Genomic DNA, 23,280 nt, shown 5'->3' on the forward strand with positions numbered 1-23,280 from the left:
GCAAGAGAGTTCCAGAAAAATATCTACTTCTGCTTTATTGACTACGCCAAAGTCTTTGACTGTGTGAATTATAATAAAACGTGGAAAATTCTTCAAGAGATGGGAATATCAGACCACCTTAACTGCCTCCTGAGAAATCTGTATGCAGGTCAAGAAGCAACAGTTAGAACTGGACATGGAAAAATGGACTGGTTCCAAATTGAGAAAGGAGTATGTCAAGGCTGTATATTCTCAACCTATTTAATTTATGTAGAGTACATCTTGCAAAATGCCAGGCTGGATGAAGCACAAGCTGGAATCAAGATTACCGGGAGAAATATCAAGAACCTCAGATATGCAGATGAAACCACCCTTATGGCAGAAAGCAAAGAGGAACTAAAGAGTCTCTTGATGAAAGTGAAAGTAAAGTGAACAAGTTGGCTTAAAACTCAACATTCAAAAAACAAAGATCATGGCATCCGGTTCCATCGCTTCATGGCAAACAGGGTAAAAATGGAAACAGTGACAGACTTTATTTCCTTGGGCTTCAAAATCACTGCAGATGGTGACTGCAGCCATGAAATTAAAAGATACTTGCTCCTTGGAATAAAAGCTATGATAAACCTAGACAGCATATTAAAAAGCAGAGACATTACTTTGCCAACAAAAGTCCACCTAGTCAAGACTATGGTTTTTCCAGTGGTCATGTACAGATATGAGAGTTGGACCATAAAGAACGTTGAGTGCTGAAGAATTGATGCTTTTGAACTGTGGTGTTGGAGAAGACTCTTGAGAGTCCCTTGGCCTGCAAGGAGATTCAACCAGCCCATTCTGAAGGAGATCAGTCCTGAATACTCATTGGAAGGACTGATGCTGAAGCTCCAGCACTTTGGCCACCTGATGTGAAGAACTGACTCATTGGAAAAGACCCTGATGCTAGGAAAGATTGAAGGCAGGAGGAGAAGGGGACGACAGAGGATGAGATGGTTGGATGGCATCATTGACTTGATGGACGTGAGTTTGGGCAAGCTCCAGGAGATGGTGACGGACGGGGAAGCCTGGCGTGGGGTCGCAGAGTCGGACACAACTGAATGACTGAACTGAACTGATATATTTACAGATTTCTAGGATTTTAAGACTGCTGCATTTGTTAAAAAAGAAGAAAAAGACAATGCACTACCATTCTCCAAAAAAAAAAAAATGACTTTTTGATATCTCTTGTCATAAAATGAAAAAAAAAATTTTTATTTTAGGACAAAAACCTAAGTTCTCTAGTACTGCTGAGTGAACTGAGTACTCAGTAGTACCTGCTTAAAGATATTTGAAACAAATACGACTGCATGTAGTGTTTGTATGAGAAACACACCAAGAAAACAGTGGATTTCTCTAGAGGTAACATTACAGAGGATAAATATTTCTGGATTAAGTAAGGGTTTGTAGGCTGCAATTGCTGAGTTTCCTGAGAAAGAAAAAGATAACTGAAGCACTTCAGATTTATAGGGTTTGTATTTTCAACTTATTTCCATATCCATGTTTTCATTTCAGTTGATGTGCTATAATCCCCATTTGACAGCTAAGGAAGCAGGTCACCTCATCACACTTCAAAGCCACAAGACAGGTCCTCTCACACTAACTAGTCAAGCTTACTTATTAATATAATGCTCATTGGCTGTCAGGGTTCAGGACAATGTGGTGAAGCAAGAAGCACATAGTGTATTTAAAAGACCCAATTATTCTCTCCTATCAAATCAACATCGCATCTCAGCAAAACATTGTTTCTAGAGTTATAAACTGTTTCCCCCACAAGTCACCCAGTTCTCATGTCTCACCTGGACCCAAACACACACAGCACACAAGAATTTTATTTTTGTATTTTTTCAGGACGGTGCTTCTAAGCCAGAATATTGTCCTCAAGTGGAAATGGAAAGATCCATTAACTAAGCTAAATGCTATATTCAAGTCATTCAGTGCTCACATTAGTCTCATCCTAAGTAATCATACCACTGACTCAAGTGTCAGTCAGTGCCATCTTCAATCTCCCTGTGGTTGCTCAGTTGCTCAGCCATGTCTGACTCTCTGTGACCCTATAGATTGTAGCCCACCAGGCTCCTCTGTCCATGGGATTCTCCAGGCAAGAATACTGGAGTGTGTTGCCATGCCCTCTTCCAGAGGATCTTTCCTACCCAGGGATCAAACCTGCGTCTCCTGCCCTGCAAGCGGATTCTTTACCCACTGAGTCACCGGGGAAGCCCATCAGTCTCCCTATGAAAATCCACTTTAATCAAAACTACAAGCCAAAGCCCAAGGGACTTTACAATAGGAAAAAAATCTAAAACTTGAAAAAAACTGGTAACATGAAAAGAGATGTCAAAGGAGAAAATGAGGAGACACTTTAAAGGACTAGAACCAACATCAAGAATAACCTTCCAAATAGAAGAAGCATAAAAATATGGAGAAATAATAGCAGATGATGGGGTTAAAATGCAAAAGAATCACAGTTTTAAGGATATTTTTACTAGGAAGAACATGAAACTAAATGCTTAAAGTATTTTTTTATAAAAATCAAAAGGAAAGAATTACTTCTACCAAAATCAACAGAAAATTACTAAGAGCCTCTATCTATACCTTTCTCCAAGTAGCCAACCATATACAGATAAAGGTCCCAGACTTGGTCAGGAAGAGGAGCTACTATTCTGTAACAGTCCTCAGACAGGGGCTGCCTGGGGTCCCACCAGATGGGAGCCAAAGCTATAGAAGACAGAAAAGATTTCACTCAAAAACTTAGTCTTCAGTTTTTATTTATCAGTATGCTTTTCTCAACACGAAAACACCTATGTGAAACATAACAGAAACACACACAGGTCAGATCACCACCACTCTCCAAGTGAGGTGTGTAATCATCTTATCATATACACACACATACACTTTTACATACACTTTAGTAGATATTAAGAAACCTCTGAAATAAAAAATGAACATAGTAATTACAAAGCAGTTGAATCACCCCTATAAAAAAAGAAAAAAACTGTCTTATTAATCTTACCATATCTTTTAAATCTTTTTACCTCAGAAGCTTTTTCACTCCAGATTTCATATTTTTTATATGTCGGGATAAGTCAACAAGTTTGCGTTGCCTTTACCAGTTGGAGATCAGTTTCAACTACAAGTTATTTAAAAGAAATTGCTCCCCATCCAGTACCAAAGCACTGAGATTCCAAAGCAGTTGTCATGCATAATTCCATCTCAGAACCTAGCCAGCCCGACTGCACTCTCAGGTGAGAGAGACCTACAGACTGGAAAAATAACAAGAGAAGTTGCATTCCCCACTTCCTATTTGGGGCCTAATATACTGATGAACTTGGAAACAAAGAGAGGACCTCAAGTTCAGCATGATGGTTATTTACTATAAATAATACAGCAATGGCTGGCACTCGATTTTAAATGATTAAAACTCACATATGTATACTTTAAAAGGACAAATTTTATAGTATGTGAATTATGTCTCAATAAAGCTATTTTTAAAATAAATAAATGGTACTTGGAAAGAAGGGTTCCATTTAAAATAAACCACCCAGCTCTATTACTAAGACACAACAAAACATGTATTTTTAAATTATGATGCATAAAATGATCATTAACTTCACTCATAATCGAAAGTTATTTTAACAGAAGTTAAAATACTGTACATTTTTCACCTATCAGGTTAGCAAAGATCAAGAACTTTCAAATGTCCAGGGCTGGTGATAAGATGGGTAAATCTGAACCCTAAAACTCTATGTACACTGGCACATCCTGGAGGTCAATTCATTAACAGTTGTGAAAATTAAAAACGCACACAACTACTGCTGCAGCAATTCCACTGCTAAGAATTTACCCTACAGATACACCTACACAATTGCACAGGTACAAGGATTTTTTTTAAGTCAGAACCAATTTAAGTGTCCAGCAACAGGAAATTAAAGCATGCATCCATACAATGCCCCACTATGCAAATTTTATTTTTAAAAAAGGCCTGAATTATAATTACAACTGACTTGAAAAATGTGTGCTTGGAACATTAAGTAAAAAGCAAAATTCACGATAGTATGCTTAGCATGTACTACAACAAGTGCTTATTAATGTGTGGAAGAATATTGGGAAAGTGGGCATTGCTCTGAACTGTATAAATCGATTAAAATGAGTATATATTAATTTTACAATTACAACTTGTATTTAATTTGAATGCATCAGGCTCTCAAATAGTCTCACCCTGGTGTTAATCTCCCCATGCTGTGACCCCAACCTGTCTTTCCAGTGCTTTGCAGTTCCAGCCAGACCAGTCTGTTCTTCCTTAGAGAAATCAGCCCGAAGCATTCCTCTCCAAATTTGAACTGCTACCAGCAACAGCTTCAAACAGAAACCACCTGAGGTGAAAAAACAGCGTCTGCCTGCATCTACTACAGAACATTTTTAAGATTGTTTTTTAAAAAGGGAAATTGAAATACAACTTAATAATCTTCCTCATAGAGCAGCAAAAGTACTCACCATTCCCCATGTTTTCCAGCCTCTGTGCCTTTGCTCCATGCAATTTCCTGCCTGAAATCCTCTTAGCTACTTATCACATGTCCAAATCCTGCCAATCCTTCAAAACACAGGTTAAACACCGCCTCCTACACCAAATCTTCCCTAAGGCCTCCAGCCAGAGCTAATGCTCCTTCTTAAACCACAGGACCATCATCTCTTAAGGCACTCTCCTCTACGGAGCACTCCATGTCTTATTCTCTTTGGCGAGAAAATTCTTCAAAGGCACACAATCGGTGTCTAGGTCATTGTGTATGCCCCACCTCATACATAAATTAAACTCATGTGTTACTAAAGCATCTAATAAAAAGAGCATGGCAAGAATCTAAAAAAGCACAGATTTTTCTTCTGTATTTATATAATATTTACACATTACAAACGGTGCTGTGTGCTGTGCTTAGTCACTCAATTGTGTCCGACGGTGACCTCATGGACTATCGCCCACCAGGCTCCTCTGTCCATGGGGATTCTCCAGGCAAGAATACTGGAGTGGGTTGCCATGCCCTCCTCCAGGGGATCTGCCTGACCTAGGGATTGAACCCAGGTCTCCCACATTGCAGGTGGATTCTTTACCATCTGAGCCACCAGGGAAGCCCGAGAATACTAGAGTAGGTTGCCATGCCCTCCTCCAGGAGATCTTCCCAACCCAGGGATCAGAACCCAGGTCTCCCACATTGCAGGCAGACTCTTTACCATCTGAGCCACCAGGGAAGCCCATGACAAACTGCAGGAGTATGAAAAGGTAAGGCTCCCTCTCTCTCCAACCTCCTCCCCAGTGCCCTTCTATGTCTCCTTAAAAAGTAATCAGTATGATCAATTTCTTAACACTTCAGGGGTTTAAGAAGTTCCTGGACACTATAACTTTATAACATATTCATAACTTTGGGTCTAAGTTGACAGAAATAATCACTATGACAATTTATAATGCCACACTGTGTACTTCTATGCTGGAGCAAATAAAATACAGTAACAGATGGAAAGATAAATTGTGTCCTATGAGTTGCAAAACTAAAATTATCAAGAAGCTTATAGATTGTTTCAAGCATAACTATAAACCAAGTTACTATAATTTTTTTCTTGGTGTAAAAACTGCTTAAGGATTCCATAGACTCCAAAATTTCCACTAAGCTAAGAAAAAGGTGCTAAGCCAATACAGCTAAAATACTAAAGAAAAACGTGGATGTTTTATAAAGCTAGATAGGAATATTACTAAAGTGTTTATAAAAGCATTTCTCAATATCATATTAATAGCAATAAGATGTCTATACAGTTTTCTAATTTATAAATAAGAATTAAATGTTTCTAAGAGGTCTTTAATCACGTTTAGTGTATAGAAACTTAGGAAATTTCAGTAATTATTTCTACTATAATGGATCCCATGAAAACTTTAAAACATACAGGGCAGATTATGCTACTAAGATCAGAATGTTCAAATCAAACATCTGTTCATCTTGTTAAAAAACTAACCTGTCAATAAAAATCTGAAGTCATCATTAGATCAAAAAAAACATTTTAGGGAAATTTCTATACTGAACTTATTACAGTAGTATGATATTCTTCTAAACAATAGTAAAGACTGAATTACCAAATGTGTTACCACTACATTATCCCTTGGGATTTATGGTACAGATTGACAGCTGTCCTGCAATACTTGTCTTCCAAAGTAACAGAATCTCTGATTGTTGACTAGGCACACGGCCATCTCCAGCAAAGACTAAATTTTCCAGCACACACTGCAGCTAGCTGTGCCCTGTGATTTGGTTATAATTAGAGGGACAAGGCAGAATTGATGTGTGTGACTTCTGGGAGGTATCTTCACAGGATGGGGATGAGCTCAGTTCTTGCCCCCTCATGTCCTTCCTGCTGGTGAGAATACAAAACTGATGACAGGAACTACAGAGGCTATCTTTGCCTACAAGGAGAAAGCTGGGTCCCCTAATGAACATGAAGGCCCTGCACTGGCTCAGGGCTATCCATGATTTATAGGAAAGAAAGGAAACTTCCACCTTGTTCAAGCAGTTGTTTTGGGTTCCTGTCACTCACTGTTTTGCCAAATCCTACTTAATACAAGGCAAAACTAAGAAGAAATGATACTATTATCTATTTACTAAGTACTATTTATTAAACAACTTCTAATGCATATTTTAAACTTACTAGGATTAAAATAAAAACTCATTTATGATTCAAATAACTATGAACCTTTAAAATATTTTTCTATGCTATATAAGAGATATAAAAATGTCACTATGAAGAATTTATCCAAAACTTTGCTTTGGCCACCTGATGCAAAAAGCCAACTCACTGGAAAAGACTCTGATGCTGGGAAAGATTGAGGCCAAGAGAAGAAGGGGGCAAAAGAGGATGAGATGGTTGGATGGCGTCACTGACTCAATGAACATAAGTATGAGCAAACTCCAGGAGACGGTGAACGACAGGAAAGTTTGGCATGCTACAGTTCTTGGGGTCATAAAGAGTCAGACACAAGTTTGCAACTGAACAACAACAGTCAAAAATCAGACTTCCCTGGGGGTCCAGTAGTTGAGAATCCACCTGCCAATACAGGGGGACACGGGTTTGATCCCTGATCTGGGAAGATTCCACATGCTGCAGAGCAACTAAGCCCATGCACCCAATTACCCAGGCCATGCTCTGGAGCCCATGCTTCACAACAAGATAAGCCACCACAACAGAGTAGCCCCCACTCATCACAACTAGAGAAAGCCCTCACACAGTAACAAAGACCCAGCACAGGGTGGTGGGGGGTTGGGGGGGCGGGAGGAGAATTTATCCAAAAATCAGCTTCCTGAATATACACTGGGATCCTAAGATTAAGCCAAATCTCCTTTATCATGAATATAGATACTACTACCCAATAAAAGTATTCATTCAGTCATTCAACAAGTGAACAATGAAAGCCTACTGCATTCCTCACTGAACACTGAACTCTGAAGGGACCAAAGCCAACGTGCCTTGTGGCCTCTGCCCTCCTGGAGTCTACCTGAACAATGTACCTGAGCTTGCAACATCGCAGACAACGTCCCAGGTGCCTCTTCTCTAGCGTCCAAGTTAATCATCCTCCCCTGTCTTCACAGTCATCTTAGACTGACTACAATATGATCAGGCTTCAGTTCTGCTCTGCTAACATAATCATATATAATCATGTTCCTCAGAGATTACATTCCTGTTATCAAAATTAAAATCAGCACATTACTGAAATGCCACAGTAGCTATCATTATTGGTGGGCCACTTTTCCAAATGGCAAATCTTATTTATCACACAACATTTCTCCTTAGTTTCATCTCAAAGAGTAATCTTACCCTTAAATTTGAAAACTACTTTGCACCTTTCCCCAGGACCCGGGGGCTGACCTAAGAAAAGTCAGAATGTAGGGCTGCTAGACAGACAACCGCAGGCCAAGCTCACCAGAGAGCTGAAGCTGGGCCCACAAAATGCCAATCTGACTGGGTCACAGTTCAAAACACTGATCGGCCTTGTTTATGAGTCTGAATATTAACTGCAGATTAAAGGTCACACACATATATCACCAGGGATGGCAATCTTGCTCTTGCTTATTTCTCTCCTACAAGTCCTAAAAGACTAATGTTTGGGTTTTCACAGCCATAGGAAAAAGCAGGGCAGATTTAGGAGGAAGGGAGACCCCTTGCCTAGGCTTTAAGTTTTAGCAATACACAATCCCAGTTTACCAGAATAGCTCTCTACTGGTATTTTGACCAAAAGCCCAAATAATAATAAAATAATATGCTGAATCTCCCACTTGCCATTGTTCTACTTACATAAAGTTCCTTTAGGAACATCACTAGAAAGAAGGACAGCTAAGCTATGACATCTGTTTACTCATTAACACGCCAAACCTCACCATTACTCTATGGTCTGTGTTATTCACTTTGTATTTAATCATGTCCTGTTCTATAGCATTTCCTATATTCAAGGAATAGTAAAAATTTAACAGTTGCTAACTTAGAGCTTATCTGAACCCATTGCTCCTACCTATCTCCTTGCTGTTGAGCGCTGTGGACGAAGAAAGGGAACACAGTCAAAAACTAGACCTATGGATGACAATGATGACAGTAACACTTTTTTTAAAAATAGCCTAATATTTACAGATCACTTATTATTTACTAGGGGGTTTCCCTCGTGGCTCAGACAGTAAAGAATCTGCCTGCAATGTGGGAAACCCAGGTTCGATCCCTGGGTTGGGAAGATCCCCTGGAGAAGGGAATGGCTACTCACTCCAGTATTCTTGCCTGGAGAACTCCATGGATAGAGGAGCCTGGAGGGCTACAGTTCATGGGCTCGCAAAGAGTTGGACATGACTGAGCAACTAACACTTTACTACTATTTACCAGAGGCATTGTAAGCACTTTATATGTATTAATTACATTGATCTTCAAAATAAACATGAGTACTTATTACCCCCACATCACAGATGAGGAAATTGAGCCACAGAAAGGTAAGCAACTTGCCTACAGTCAGAGTCTAGAGCTCTTAACTACTTTGTTGCAACAGTACAAGGATGGACAAATACAGATTGGTAAATTTTGAGGCTCAGTGCGCAAAAAACATCCAAGGAGACAGAGTGCAACGTGGGTCTGGATCTCAGAAAAAAGTTCAGGGCTGCATTTATAAAACTACAGGTTGGAAGCATGAGGTAGAATGAGGACACTCTGGAAGACAGCGCTGAGGGAGGAGTTAATGGACAGAATCATGAGGAACACCAATATTTAAGTTAAGTTGACAATTTAATCCAAATTGATGATGAAGTAAAGTGATGCATTTGTACTACACACACATATATATAGTACATTATGATAAATCAAAATATATAATAGTTCTACCTACTCTATGGGAACTAGAACTACAATGACTACAGGTTTATGGTAACATCTGTTTTGTTTGTTTGCTTTAATTATTTATTTAATTTTTGGTGGTGCTGGGTCTTCATTGCTGTGCAGGCTTTGCTCTAGTTGCGGCGAGCAGGGGCTGCTCTCTCTAGTTGTGCTGCATAAGCTTTTCATTGTGGTGGCTTCTCTTGTTGCAGAGCACCAGCTCCAGACCAGTGGGCTTCAGTAGTGGCAGTTCCCAGGCTCTAAAGCACAGGTTCAACAGCTGTGGCCCAGGGCATGTAGGCTATTCCTGGACCAGGGATCAAACCCATGTCTCCTGCACTGGCGGGTGTATTCTTTACCACTCAGCCACCAGGGAAGCCCTGGTAGCATGTTTTTAATGTACTGTTGGTCATAGCTAAGTTTTTCATGCTAAATCTTTAGGCAGGAACACCACCTCTAACACCATTCCAATGGGAGGAAATAATGTACTCCAAATCTGAGTTCAGAAATGCTTCCCAAGGAATACACAGTTATGAAAAGAATGATGCCCTGAACAGATGACCATATTTCAATAATTCTAAGGTGCACAATGTTTTACATTTGTGTATCAGTAGAACTGGGACAGGTCTTACGCAGTTTAATTGCCAGCATTATTTTCTTTCTTAGAGGTACATAAAATACAGTGCATCTTACTACTGATGCCATCTTAAAACACAATGAAATATGTATTACAGAACACATGCAATACATCCAGAGTATACACACTGGCGTAGTCAAAGGAAAGCCTTCTGCCTTCCAGGGGTTTACAATCTAATAGAAGGAATATGATTAACAATATGCTATAAATGCCAACAGTATGCACCATGGAGTGATAAAGGGAGTGGCAAGGCTAGAGAACTGAAGGTACTTAACTGGTAGGAAATACGAGCAGCCAAACCAAAGCAACTTAAGGCAGTGTGTCCAAAGCACAGTTTTAACTGAAATAGATAAAATGTGATGTAAGAACAACAGAAAGATAGGAAATCAATAATATCTCAGCAAAGGCAGAGGAAGAAGATGAATAATGTGAGGTTATGGTGACATCACTCTTGTCCTAGAACCAGCAGCCACCTGCTAGTTTAAGTAAAGCACTGCTTGAAGATAACTAATCAAAGGGGAAAGATTTTTTTTAATCTTCTACCTCTCTCTCCTTTGAACCCCTGTGGTAGTTTTAAAATCTACAAACTCTTTGATACTCTTCCCTTCAAGAACTGAACTTAATTTAATTCCCTTCTCTTTGCCAGCAGGCGAGATTCAGTGACTTGATTCTAACTAACAGAATATGATGGAAGTGACAGTGTGTGACTTCTGTTTGCTGTGTACTAAGTCACTTCAGTCGTGTCTGACTCTTTGCGATCCCATGGACTGTAGCCCACCAGGCTCCTCTGTCCATGGGATTCTCCAAGTAAAAATACTGGAGTGGGTTGCCATGTCCTCCTCCAGAGGATCTTCCCCACCCAGGGACTGAACCCAAGTCTACTGCATCTCCTGCGTTGGCAAGGAGGTTCTTTTTTTTTTTTTTAATGCTTATTTATTTTATTGATCACTATATGTTGCCCTATTTTATTTTTATTTTTATTTTATTGGAGGCTAATTTCTTTACAATATTGTGGTGGTTTTTGTCATACATTCACATGAATCAGCCATGGGTGTACATGTGTGAGGGAGGATCAGGATGGGGAACACTTGCACACCCATGGCAAGGAGGTTCTTTACCACTAGCGCCATCTGGGAAGCCCTGTGACTTCTGAGAGTAGGTCATAAAAAACCTCCTTGCTTCCTTGCTCCTACTTCCCTCCCCTCTTTCTGGGGGAAGCCAAATGCCTCACAATGCAGTCACCCACCATATGGAAAGGTCCCTGCGGCAAGCAACTGAGGCTCCCTGCAGGCCTTTCTGCCTATAGCCGAGTGTGAGCCACCTGGACGCAGAGCCTCCAGCCCCAGTCAAGCCGTCAGATACAGCGGCGCCAGCTGCCATCTCAGGAGACACCTCTGGGCCAAAACTACTAAGCCACTTCCAGACAACCAACCACAAAAACTGTGAGAGGGTAAATTTTACTGTGCTATCACCAAATTTTGAGGTAATCTGCTATGCAACAACACATAACTAATACAAGCCAATAGGACTGTGTGTCTCTGAAACATTTATCCTTTTTTAAACTTATTTGATTGAGGTATGATCTACAATATTTTGCTAAGTTCTGCTGCACAGCAAAGTGATTCAGTTACATATATACATACACACACACACACACACACACACACACACACATTCTTATTCACATTCTCTTCCATTATGGTTTTAAAGTGTTTCTTTTGTTTGTTTGTTTTTTGGCTGTGCTGTTCCTCGCTGCTGCATAAACAAGCTTTCTCTAGTTGCAGTGTGCAGGCTTATCACTGTGGTGGCTTCTCTCATTGCAGAGCACAGGCTCTAGGGAGGGGGCTCAGTAGTTGTGGCACATGGGCTTAGTTGGATCTTCCCAGACCAGGGATCAAACCCATGTCCCCTGCATTGGCAGGAATGTTCTTAACCACTGGACCATCAGGAAAGCCCTCCATTATGGTTTATCACAGGATACTGAATACAGTTAGTTCCCTATACTATATAGTAGGATCTTGTTGTTTATGCCCTAAAACACTATCTTAACTTCTAACAGTTAAGTATACACCAGTGGCCGGTATAGAGAAAATTTCTAGAAGGCTGTTCTCTTCATCTTTATGTGCCTATAAGGCTTAGCTCAATGAACTACATAGTTAAGTACCTGTTTCCGTTTATTTGTTAGGAGAGTCTTGCCAGTGCTTATGTTTATATAACTGACTGCAGTTGTCCAAAAATAAAGTGATTATATCTTGAATAAGAATTCAGTTACTGAAGCAGAGTTAAAAAAGAAAAATATTGATTTGATCCAATTAAAAGATGGAATGAGGGATAACAGATGCAACAATCAAAAATAACTCCAGAATGACAACTGTGTAAGGTGGAAACAGTGGTTATGTGGTACCCTTGGAAGTACTAGAGTGCAAAACTTGCTTGAAGAAATAGTACAGAGCAGCAAGGCATTGTAACAGTAACACCCAGAACTTACTTCTTCATTATTAGGGAAAAAAGAACAAGCTGCCTGATTAACAAAGGATTAGCTTTACATGTGTTTCTCAAACTGTTCTACAGACTATTGGTTCTCATTAAAACATGATAGTTATTCTTTAGGGAAGGGGGTAAAAAAGAAAAAACCTTTTGCATACAATAGTCCTACTTTTTAAGGCTTCAGAGTGCTAATATGCATTATAATCTATGTGACCTCGGAAAACGTAAAATACTTGCAGCATATTAATATGCCCTGACTACAGCTGGGGAAACACCAACCTGGGCAGGCAGCTAAGTAGATGGGGAGATTAACAGGAAATTAAAAAAAAAGACAAATGCAATGAAATGATCTCACTTGAAAAAGAGAGTGTGACTGACTACCAGCTATTACTCTGTAGAGCTTCTTAAAGCAAAATAAACTGTTAGAAAAGCTACCAGAAGCAACAACAGCTGCACCAGATGTCAGGGGAAATGAAGATGGAAAAACGTGATAGGAAAAAAACAGAAGAAAAAACTTCCCTTTGCACAGGCCACTGTTCAGAATGTCTGCCATCCCCTCAGCTCCTAACAGCTGGGGTGAAGGGCGAGCACTCGGCCAACCAGAAGGCAGGTCGGTAGCTGAAGAGGTGGTCTGGCCCCAAACCCTCTACCAACAGTGACGGTAACTTACAACCTATCAAATCTTCTTTCCTGGGTAACTGAATATATTGAGAGAGTCCTTAGTGGAGGTGGAAGCAGAGACACAAAGACACAAAGGAACCAGAGATAAAACAGCTGAGTGAGGAGCAGAGAATCAGGTGGGTCAGCTCTGGCAGTTTAGTGCCTTGTGCAGACAAGGAATGCCTTCCTTTGGCAGAAACTGTAAGCTAGCATATTACTGTTCAATCTGAACAACCTTCTGCTGTGGCCCTGCCAGAGCAGCCGGAGGACACCCGTCAGCCACGTTCAGTGATCCACCCAGAAAGAAGGGAGAGGGGAAGGAAAGGGAATGGGCAGGAGCAACACGGTCTCTGGCTTTAACAAGGAGCATCTAGTTTAAATTCACTGGAATGAGGTTTTCATACATCAAACATTTTTAAATCAGTGGCCAGAGCTTCCCCATCCCATGAGGAATGGAGCCAGGCTGTTCCAGTAAGGACACACTTCCCCAGGGTAGCCAGGTTCTCCCAGGGGGCTAGGTTTCCACAGCCTCCCCAGCAGCTTCTCCGAACACACACACGCAGACACATGCCCACACTCCCGCCGGATCACACTCAACATACACAGTAAGTGCCACCACCACACCCCCCGCTCCCACTTCCCACCCCTAGGAGTAAGTGCATCAGGAATCAGGCCTCTTGGAGCTGGTGGACACGGTAGTTGTTAGTGAACAGGCACAAGCATGCTCTGCCGAGCGTGTGTGCTCCAATGGGTTTCTGCAGGAGGGGCTCTCCATGCTGTCTAGAGATGTTGCATGGCCATGTCTGCTCACAAGCTCTCTTCCAGGTTAGTCCAGCCCATGGTGTAAATACTGCCCCCTCCTGAGTGGTGCCTTATGTAGTTTGGACATCTACACATTGCCCTGAAATAGGGTATATGGCCAACAAACCCTTCCCACTGGGGAGGCAATGAGGTAATCTGGTCACGAAAGCTAGCCAGTATCCACACTCTTACTAACAGTGTTCAGCATTCACAAGGCCCATCTGAACCTGCGGTGCTTCTGTGAGGCCTGGCTCTCAAGGTTCACATTTCTGTTCCACTTTTGCCTAATACGTGAGAATGACTTGGAAGACTTCCTGTTCCTTGTCCTAAACCCTTACAGTAAATCATACGTATAACTAAGTTAAAATCAGAGCATGACCCACAGCTTCTACTTCTGATGCAAAAGCCCAAGACAAATAAGCAGTAAGGATTCCTCAAATACCAAATGATCTATGAATTAGAGGTCATATCATTTTGTAATGTAACCATACAAGGAAACAGTCCACAGTGAGGTATGCTGCTGACACACTGGCACATTTTACCAAACAGAAACAACAATTTTACACTGGCACAAACAGGCCACCTTACCCAAAACCGCGTACACGCTATTAGCAGTTCTACTGACCTAGTTACCTAATATACAGACCCATACTACGTCTTACATTATTGCCAAACCAACAAGTAACACAAATCACAATTCCAAACAAAATCCAGTCTAGTAAATATATTTCGTATTTCAGCATATTTGAGTTATTTGTAGCCAAATGTTTGTTAAAGTGACTTAAGCAATCTTAAGTTTTTTCTCTTCATTATTTAAAAAACACTCAAACTCTATTAGGCAAGAAACTAAGCACAAGCCAACAAGCTCCCCAAATCACACTCAGAGAGGACAAGTAGAGCTACAAATATGGAATAATTACCAAGGTATTAATAATTAACGATCACTTAACTATGATTCAAGAGGAATTCCTGGTTGTCGAAAAGCCCTGTGATAATGCTGATGAAAAGCATTATCAGAAACTGATTATCTCAGACAACAGTGCATTGTTTTACGGTGTGTATGTGTGTGTGTGATGAAGTTCACAGCTATGTTACACTAATGACTCACTTAAACACCTGAATTTTCTGCTGTCTTAACCTTCAAATCAACTGCAAAAGAAACTGCCAAGAGGAGTTAGTAAAGAGTACAAAATCCCCCAAAGAATTTAGCATATACAGCTTATTTTGCTACTTAATTTTTTATGATTACTGAAATTTGAACATGATGTTAAAGAGTCAAAACCAATTTTAAAAGCAAAGGGTGCTTACTAAATCCATAGTAATATTCAACATATACTGGTTTTTAGAAGGGCACAAGCCATATTCTTGTGTGTGTGTGTGTGTGTGTTTACAGCACCTGGCACATTTCTGTTCACTATTACACAGAATTGTTGCAGGACCTGACAGTGATTACTGTCTCACTTTTTAAAACCTTTTGGCCTAAACAATAAATCAAAGTTCAAAAAATAACTGATGCACTTATTTCTTGATTTTGATTACATTTTTGTTGTGAATTGGTTCTGTAACTCTAGTTACCTTGCAACAAAACACTGGCAGAGAACATACTGGATTGAAATTACCTGACTCTATCACTGCTGAATAAATAATACAGTTGACCTGTTCACATTTCATTGTGAAAGATCCACACCTTTAGAGATTACACTCTAAGCTTTGAAAGCAAAGTGAGTCAGAAATCACATTCCTAAGAGCAGCCAGTCTGGAACAGAAGATGTTTATCCTACATCGAGTCACCCTTGCCACAGCAAACTTCTCTGCTGGTTCATTTTGTTTAAGACAGTTGAGACAGGTAGGATGTGCAATGATAAAAATTCTGTGAGGCATTTATCAAGCAGATTATCTCTGAAACCACACCTTGGCTTAGAGCCTTTGAGCGGGAGTTTGGGCTTCTGTGTTAATCTGTACACTTATTTCACATTTTCTCTTGACTCTATTTTTTCTTTTTGACTCTAACCCATAGAATAAGTTAACCTAACAGATGTAATTTTATTTATGTTTATCTGACTGCTGGAAACACTACTGACATGTCACACTATTACATAAGAAAAACTGCTGATTTCAGTGAGCTCCTCTCCTACCCTTCCATCCCCACCCACCCACCTCTCATTAAATCTCTGAGGAAAACCTCTGGGTCCAGGGCTGGGATTTTTCTTTTCCATAGGGTAGGTCTATTTGACCTTTTACTAATGATACTGAAAACTTTTTTAAAGACTGTTAGTGTACATAGAGCTTCCAACACCAAGAATACAAAGCAACTCCTTTTTTCAAAAAATATTTCAAGACAAATTGTATTTCCCATAAAAGTCAGGGAGTCCTTGGAAGTCACAATGCATAAATACTTCTAATAATAGAGCAAATTAATGTCAAGGCAGCCAGTAGTGGAAAAAGTCTCACTGCAGCCATCCCTGTCAGAGGGCATCTGTATGAGCGGCTCAGGGAAGTAGCATTTGCAGGAAGGCACTACAACTGTGTTCAAAAGAAAATCATTAGGCCTCAGCCGTTAATCCCCTCCTCCATCCTCTGCCTCTGGATCCTTCAAGGCAATTAACCAGTAGAAGGTGCTATTCTGCACCCATCTAATTCACACCAACCTGCATCCTTGGCCCAGAGCTGGATTAACCCAGCTGAACTCTTATCAGCCTATTCCCTGTCCAGTGTTCCAAGAAGCCTCTACATTAGCCCCTGAAGCAGAAAACCAGATCTTTTCTTATAACCCCTATTTACAAAACAATACACAGTGACAGCTCACTAGCCAGAATACCTGGGTATCAAACCTTCAGACCACGAATACATCAAAACAGAACACACTTTGCCAACTATTAACCTCAAATACAATTTTTATTATCTTAACTGAGACAATCTACTTCTACCTAGAAAAGATGACCCTGGTCACAGTCACTACAGTAACAGTCAACTGAACACATCACTGTCCCCAGCAAAGTCAGGGGCAATGAGGAATTCAAAAGCTGACTGTAAGGCCACGACATGTAATAAGGGATTTTATCTTTACAGACACAAAAAAGAAAGAGCAGTTGAAACTAGGGCTGCAAAGGAAAGAAAGGACGGTGGGAAAGAGGCATCTCTGAACATGTTTTTGAGTGTCCTTTAGTTTCCGACATACTCTTCTCCCTCTTACAAGGTTGCAATTAAAAAAAAAAAAAAAGGCCAGACAGGAGATAGGTGAGAGAAAGCTGAAGAAGAAAAGCACTCACCCTTCCCCCATCTCCTCTCCCCTCTCCCCAAAAGAGCTGTGTTTGTCTGTGCAAACCTAGTCCCAAATATGGGAGAGAGAGAATGAATGTGTGTATGGAAGAACAATGAGCCCTCTGCCTGGTATTGTGTCTGTGTGTGTGTCTGTGTGTGTGTGTGTCTGCCTCTTTTCCCTTCGACCTCAACAACAGGGAGAGCTGGAAGCCAGCTTTCTATCCAGCCCAGGCCACCAAAATCAAAACTGGTTTATAATTTACGGTGGAATTAACTCAGCAACCAGATCCAGGAAAGGCAACAGCTACTAAAAGATGATTTTATTACTGTCTATATCCATCCTCTGTCCCCTCCCCCAACAGACTGAGCCGAAAGAAACCAGTGCACACCAGACAAAAAGGTCTCACTTTAAATGGAAAGCAATTATCAAAATTGTTTCAAATCTTAAACATAGGCTGCATTAATCATGTGTTACAATGTTTGTTTTGCAATTCACTGTGAGCTACCCTTTTACTAGTTATCTTTCTAGTGTTTAAAAAATTGCTTTGGAGAAAGCTATTTCAAGATTCATACAAAACTACTTTCTAAATGTACCTCAAAATAGTAACACATACTGAAACATTTAAAGCGCCCAGTTTCTCAAGGACACATTCTGCTTAAATCAATGTTTGAAATCTGTAATCCAGAAAAATTGTAACCAAACCTTGGAAAAGAGGCAGAGGAAAATGACAATTCAACAATGAATCATTTTGTTTTCCTTTCAACAACTTCTCAACCAGTTTCAAAGGAAAGGAAACCTGCAACGCTTTCCCCCTCCCGACACACACGCACAATCTATGTAAAACTACTTTTTCTTCTTTCCAAAACCTTAAAAAAAAAAAAAAAAAAAAACACACTACTACTACTAATAAACATGAAAGCCACTCTCCTTCAGACAGACAAACTAAAACAGGATAAGTAAGAATCTTTTTCTACTGCAAGTGAATTTTGGTTTTAAAATTCAAGCAGCACACAGAGCAGAGAACTAGAGATTTCGAACACAAAGAATCTTCCCCTAATGGGAAAATGATACTTTAAGTCCTCCCCCTGACGACCCCTCAAATCCGCAAACATTCAAGAAATTCGCAGTTTCGGTCCTGGACTTCCTCCCTCCTCGCCCCCGCCCCCCAGTTCAGCCCACGATTTTAGTCACATGAAAGAGTTTAACCTCAGACAAGTCAAAGCAGAGCAAGACCGAGCAGCAAAGAAAGAGCCGGGGTCAGCAGGCGAAAGGGACAGTTACCTGGCCGGCACAGGGTCGAGTGGCCCCGGCCCTTGATTCCCGCCTGCCCCGCCATGCGCGGCCCCCACCCGGGACCCCGGCTTCCAAGCCGACTCCTCGGGCCCGCCCCACCCCCGCGCCCAGGACGAGGGGCCACAACTGCGGGCAGACGCCGCGCGCGGGCCACTCGGAGACTCACCTCCCCCGGATGCGCTACACCATCAATGGAGGTGTGTTCGGCCGGCTCCCGGGAAAGTGGGGGGACAGGGCTGCAGGCCCGCGGGGCTGGGGCCGCCGGACTCGGGCCGAGGGCGGGCCGGCGCGGAAACAGAGCCAGGGGCTACGGGGGCTTCCCTCGCGTGACCTTTCTTGCGGGCCCCACCTAGCCTCTGCGCTTGGCCAGTCCTTCAGGAGCGAGAGCCCAGGCTCATGTCTGGTTTTGTTTTTCTGAGGGCGAGGGGGCTCCCGGAGGATGATGGTGATTTTTTTTTTTTTTTTTCCTCTCAACTAGGAGAGAAAACGAGGCAGAGACAATGTGGGAGGCGAACAAGGGGAGAGGAGCCTGGAGGCGGAGGCGGGGGCTAGACCCGAGCCGGGCGAGCGTCTCGGGAGTGCAGGAGGAAGAGGAGGCTGGGAGCGCGGGGGGCGGCTCGCGAGCGTCTGTGGGAGCAGCGGCGCTTCGGCGATGGTGGCCGAGCCGCTGCGGGGCTGCTGCACCGACCCGCCGCCCACTCCGCGCTCGGGCCCAGCCCACCTCGCAGTATCGCGCCCTGCCATTGGCGCGACCTGGAGTGACGCGCGAGGAGGCCTCGCCAATGGGAAGCGGAGGGCGGGCAGAGGGGGCGGGACTTCTTTGAGCGCTCGCGCTCTCGCTCTCTCTCTCTCTCTTTTTTTTAATTTCTAATAAAATGAGCAGAAGAGAAGGAGGGGAGCGGCCGAGCCCCTGCGACGCGGCGGCCAGGCTCGAGCGCGCGCTCCAGGCAGCGACCGGGCCGTGGGCTGATCTCCCCGCTGGCTGCGTCTTTGTGCGGGTCCCGGGCCGCAGCGCGCAGCGGGCAGGTCCCAGGGGCCGGGGTGGCCGGAGTCCAGTTGCTCCTGTTATTAACCAGGATCACGGTTTGCTTTTTCAGCCACTTAAAACGCGGATTCATATCCCTGGGGGGACCGGAGTGGGTTCGAAAGATTCGCTCCAAGACTCGAAATTCTGATGCACATTAACGTCTTTAGAATAAGCCTTTGGCAAAAGATTATTTAGAAAAAGAAAAAAGTAATTGGTTGGTAGATTGCACTGCTAATATGAAAAAACAATTATAAAAATAGAAAGCCTGAAAAGAAAGTCTCATCAAGGAAAAAAGAAGGGACACAGACACAGAGCAGATTTCGGAAAGCGAGGAATGTACACAACTCTGTGCCGTAAGTTTGAAAAAATCTAAAAACAGGGGGAAAAAAAATCCAAGTGTCACCTTTTCTTTGAGAAATATTGTGTCCCACTTTCCCAAAAACCGATAATCACAGGGTCTCCACTGCTATAAGGGAATTGCGGGGCAGGCCAAATGTTCAGATTCTATTTAATATAATTTATAGGATTGAAGGGTTTGGGGAAATTTTAATTATGATTAGCAGTTTTTGAAATGCATATCATGCTTATTGAGTTCTTTCACAGACCCTGGCAAGAATCCAGGGTGAATCATCAACCTATTGTTGGTTTGTTAATACACTGAAATGCTTAGTGGTCCTTATATCGTACACTCTTCCTGAAGGAGCTCAGATCTGTATATAATAGAATAATTAAGGGATAGAACATAGCACAAAATAATTCACTCATCACTTTCAAATAAAGTGATAATTTTCTCCTTGCAATATCTATACAGATTGCAATTTCCACATCCAACAGTTTAAAAAATAATAGGACTAATAGATACTATTTGATGGTGACCCAGACATCTAAAATCAAATGGGTCTTTGCCACTACCTTTCAGAGTAACTTTAAGCAGGAAAATTCCTTTCTGCTGAAATTCCTTCAGCTGTGAAATGGGGAAACTAGTTAATACCACCATATCTCTAATAATGTGAGAACTGAATTTTACAACATCATAAATTCGATAAACAGCTCTCAACCTCCTAGATACAGATGGAACTATTTCACAACAGTTTGGAAATGATGAAGGGTAAAGTGCATTAGATGGCTTTGCTTGCCATCAAAATCTACATTTACAGAAGCACTGTTTCTAATAAAGGTTCAGCTCTGTAGTGGAGGAATGGACGATGGCTCTAAGAGGATACCAGTGGATCCTGCAGGGCCATTCAGCAGGGAAGAGAGAGGTTCTTGAAATCTGAGAGGGACTGACATCATTTTCACTTCTTATTTTTTTAATGTAGATTTAAAAGTCTTGAAATTCCACATTGTTATTAAGTATAATATTATGGTATTGGGCCAAAAATTAGCCAACTAGACCTGTTTAACTATAACAATCCCATGCAAGAATTGTAGTCCAACCATAAAGCCACAGAATACAGGGTTCCTTCCAAGGAACTTAGAGACTGATAAGGTAATAACAATACAGTGTAATAAGAACAACGATTAAACCATTGACTGAAAGCTTATTATGTTCCAAGCACCAGGCAAAGCATGTTGCTTTCTTAGCCTACTTAGTCCTGACAGCAGTTCATGAAGTGTATTATTAGTATCTCCATTTTAAAGGTCAAGAAACTGGGGCTTAGGAAAGTTAAATAACTTGCTCAAGGTGAAAGAGTTCAAATATCTAGTGGGTTATTTTTCCCATGATGAAATTAGAAAAAGTTTCCTTATTTTCCCTTTGGCAAGCTTTAGAATATGGAGATTACTTATCTGAACCTGATAACATCAAGAAGCACTTTTGTTAGTTATTTTATATATCTTACTATGAGTAGAAGTGATTTAATTTGTATACAGAAATCAAATCAGATATAATACTATTATTTAAAAGAAGCCAGGAGAAAAAGAGATTATTTAATAAATGGTGTTGAGTAATCAGATAGCTCTATGGGTAAACAAAAGCAACTCAGGAAAACAGAATTTTTAAAATTAGATTTCTGTTATTCCTAAACCTCTTTCCCTAAATTATAAATGGATATATTTTAAATGTAAAAATTGAAACCACTAAACCACTATTTCTTAGGTTGAGTTTACTTGTGTTTATTATTGTCTTCTATAAGCTACATATAGGTTATGCTCATTTTTTGTATATGTCAGAGATTTTGTAATTTTTAAAAATGAAACAATAAAAGTATTAAAGGAATGCTAAAACTTTTTCCAGTCATAAATTGGGGAAGTTCTTTCTAAGCATGAAAGGAAGCCCAGAGGTCATAAAGAAAAAATATCAATAAATTTTGCTGCATAAATATTTTATATCACTATAAAGCATAAAAAATACCATAGCACTGCAAGAAACAAGCTATCAGAGGGGAAATATTTTCAACACTTATGCAACAGGGCTAACTTCCTGAATACAAAGAGCTTGTTCAAATTTGTAAGAAAAAAAAAATCAATGGAAAAACATTGATATACATTTGTGCTCATACACAAAATATTGTGTATAAGCAAAAAAAAGTCACAGAAAAAAAATGTGTTCAGTAAACATATACTCAAAATGAAATAAAAGCAAATTAAAATCACCTCTTAGGAATTTTTTCTAACTTCAAAAATATTGATGAGAATGTGGGGAAACAGGCCCTCTGATGCACTGTTGGTAAAAATGTAATCATTCCATTTTTTGGAACACAATTTGGCACAATCTATGAAAATGATAAATACCCATATCCTTTGATCCAGTGACTCTGCTTCTAGAAAGCCATTCTACAAATAATTTTGCACAAATGTACAAAAATATATATAAAAGACTTGCAACATTATTTATAATAGTGAAAACCTGAAAAAAGCCCAACACCCATCAACAAAAAATGTTTACATGAATTATGGTACAAACATACAATGAAATACCTTACAACTTTCAAAAATAATGCAGTAAATCTGACAACTAATAAAGAATAGTAGCCACAGTTCAGAGTTAAATGAAAAAAGCCAGTCACAGAACAATTATATAAAGTATAATTCCATTTGTAGTCTAAAAATAACCATTTTGTATATGCTTCAAAACATCTAGAAAGTTGTGCACCAGGAAACATATCCACCAGGCATGGAAGGAAAATGAGGCAGCAAGAGGAGACTGACTTTTGACTTCATTCAACTCTGTTCTGTTTGAATTTTTTTCTTTTTATATCAAACATGTATAACTTTTATAATTAAAAAAAAGAATTCAAATTATTTGAACATATGGACAGTAACTAGCCTTCATAATTCACCAGAAGTACTCAAGCTTTAGAACAAGTAAATTATTTTCCCCTAAAATGCCTTAAGCAAAACCGGGGTACTTTATCCAGTCTGGTAACAGACTGAAGCTCATTTCTAGGCATTTTCTTTGAATTTGCCTTTCAAGTTTATGTCGTGCAGATACCAGCCAATAATGAACTTCAGCTACCCGCCCACACACACCATTGTACTTTTTCAGTCCATCCACCAGCAGTAATGGCTACTTACTCCTTTCTCATTGCAGCCCCTCTTTCTGCAGGCGTTCAGTACTCACCTTACATACCCACAGTGGGTTTGTACTTTATTATCTCTTGTGAACCAGACTTGCTGCCTCTCCAGCCTCCTTCCTCAGGACAAGAAGAAACCCATGGTAGACTTTGAAAGTCCCCCCAGTGACTTGAGATGGAGCAGTGGGTGATTTTGGGGAGCTTATTGCAA

General features: G+C 40.8%; 2 protein-coding genes across 4 annotated transcripts in view; one reads left to right on the forward strand and one right to left on the reverse strand.

Annotated features, from left to right (window-relative positions):
* The window catches only part of RERE (arginine-glutamic acid dipeptide repeats), a 412,205-nt gene extending 393,196 nt beyond the window's left edge, over window positions 1–19,009 (reverse strand). For all 3 annotated transcript variants that reach the window (XM_044942961.2, XM_044942960.2, XM_006076676.4), the window contains exon 1: window positions 18,694–19,009. The gene's annotated coding sequence lies outside the window, so the exon portion shown is untranslated. The remainder of the gene's footprint in view (window positions 1–18,693) is intronic.
* LOC102398677 (translation initiation factor IF-2) lies at window positions 18,461–21,772 on the forward strand. Its single transcript, XM_006076675.3, has 2 exons — window positions 18,461–18,724; window positions 19,006–21,772. The coding sequence occupies exons 1-2, from the start codon at window positions 18,569–18,571 to the stop codon at window positions 19,396–19,398; spliced, it is 549 nt and encodes a 182-aa protein (XP_006076737.1). The 5' UTR covers window positions 18,461–18,568; the 3' UTR covers window positions 19,399–21,772.
* The last annotated feature ends 1,508 nt before the right edge of the window (window positions 21,773–23,280 follow it).

This window comes from Bubalus bubalis, chromosome 5 (assembly GCF_019923935.1).
Source record: "Bubalus bubalis isolate 160015118507 breed Murrah chromosome 5, NDDB_SH_1, whole genome shotgun sequence".
Taxonomy (NCBI): domain Eukaryota; kingdom Metazoa; phylum Chordata; class Mammalia; order Artiodactyla; family Bovidae; genus Bubalus; species Bubalus bubalis.

Coding starts and splice junctions, on each gene's coding strand:
- LOC102398677 (XM_006076675.3), top strand. CDS start 18,569: ATGCGCGGCCCCCACCCGGGACCCCGGCTTCCAAGCCGACTCCTCGGG. Junction 18,725..19,005: donor GCGCTACACCATCAATGGAG/GTGTGTTCGGCC, acceptor CCTCTCAACTAG/GAGAGAAAACGAGGCAGAGA.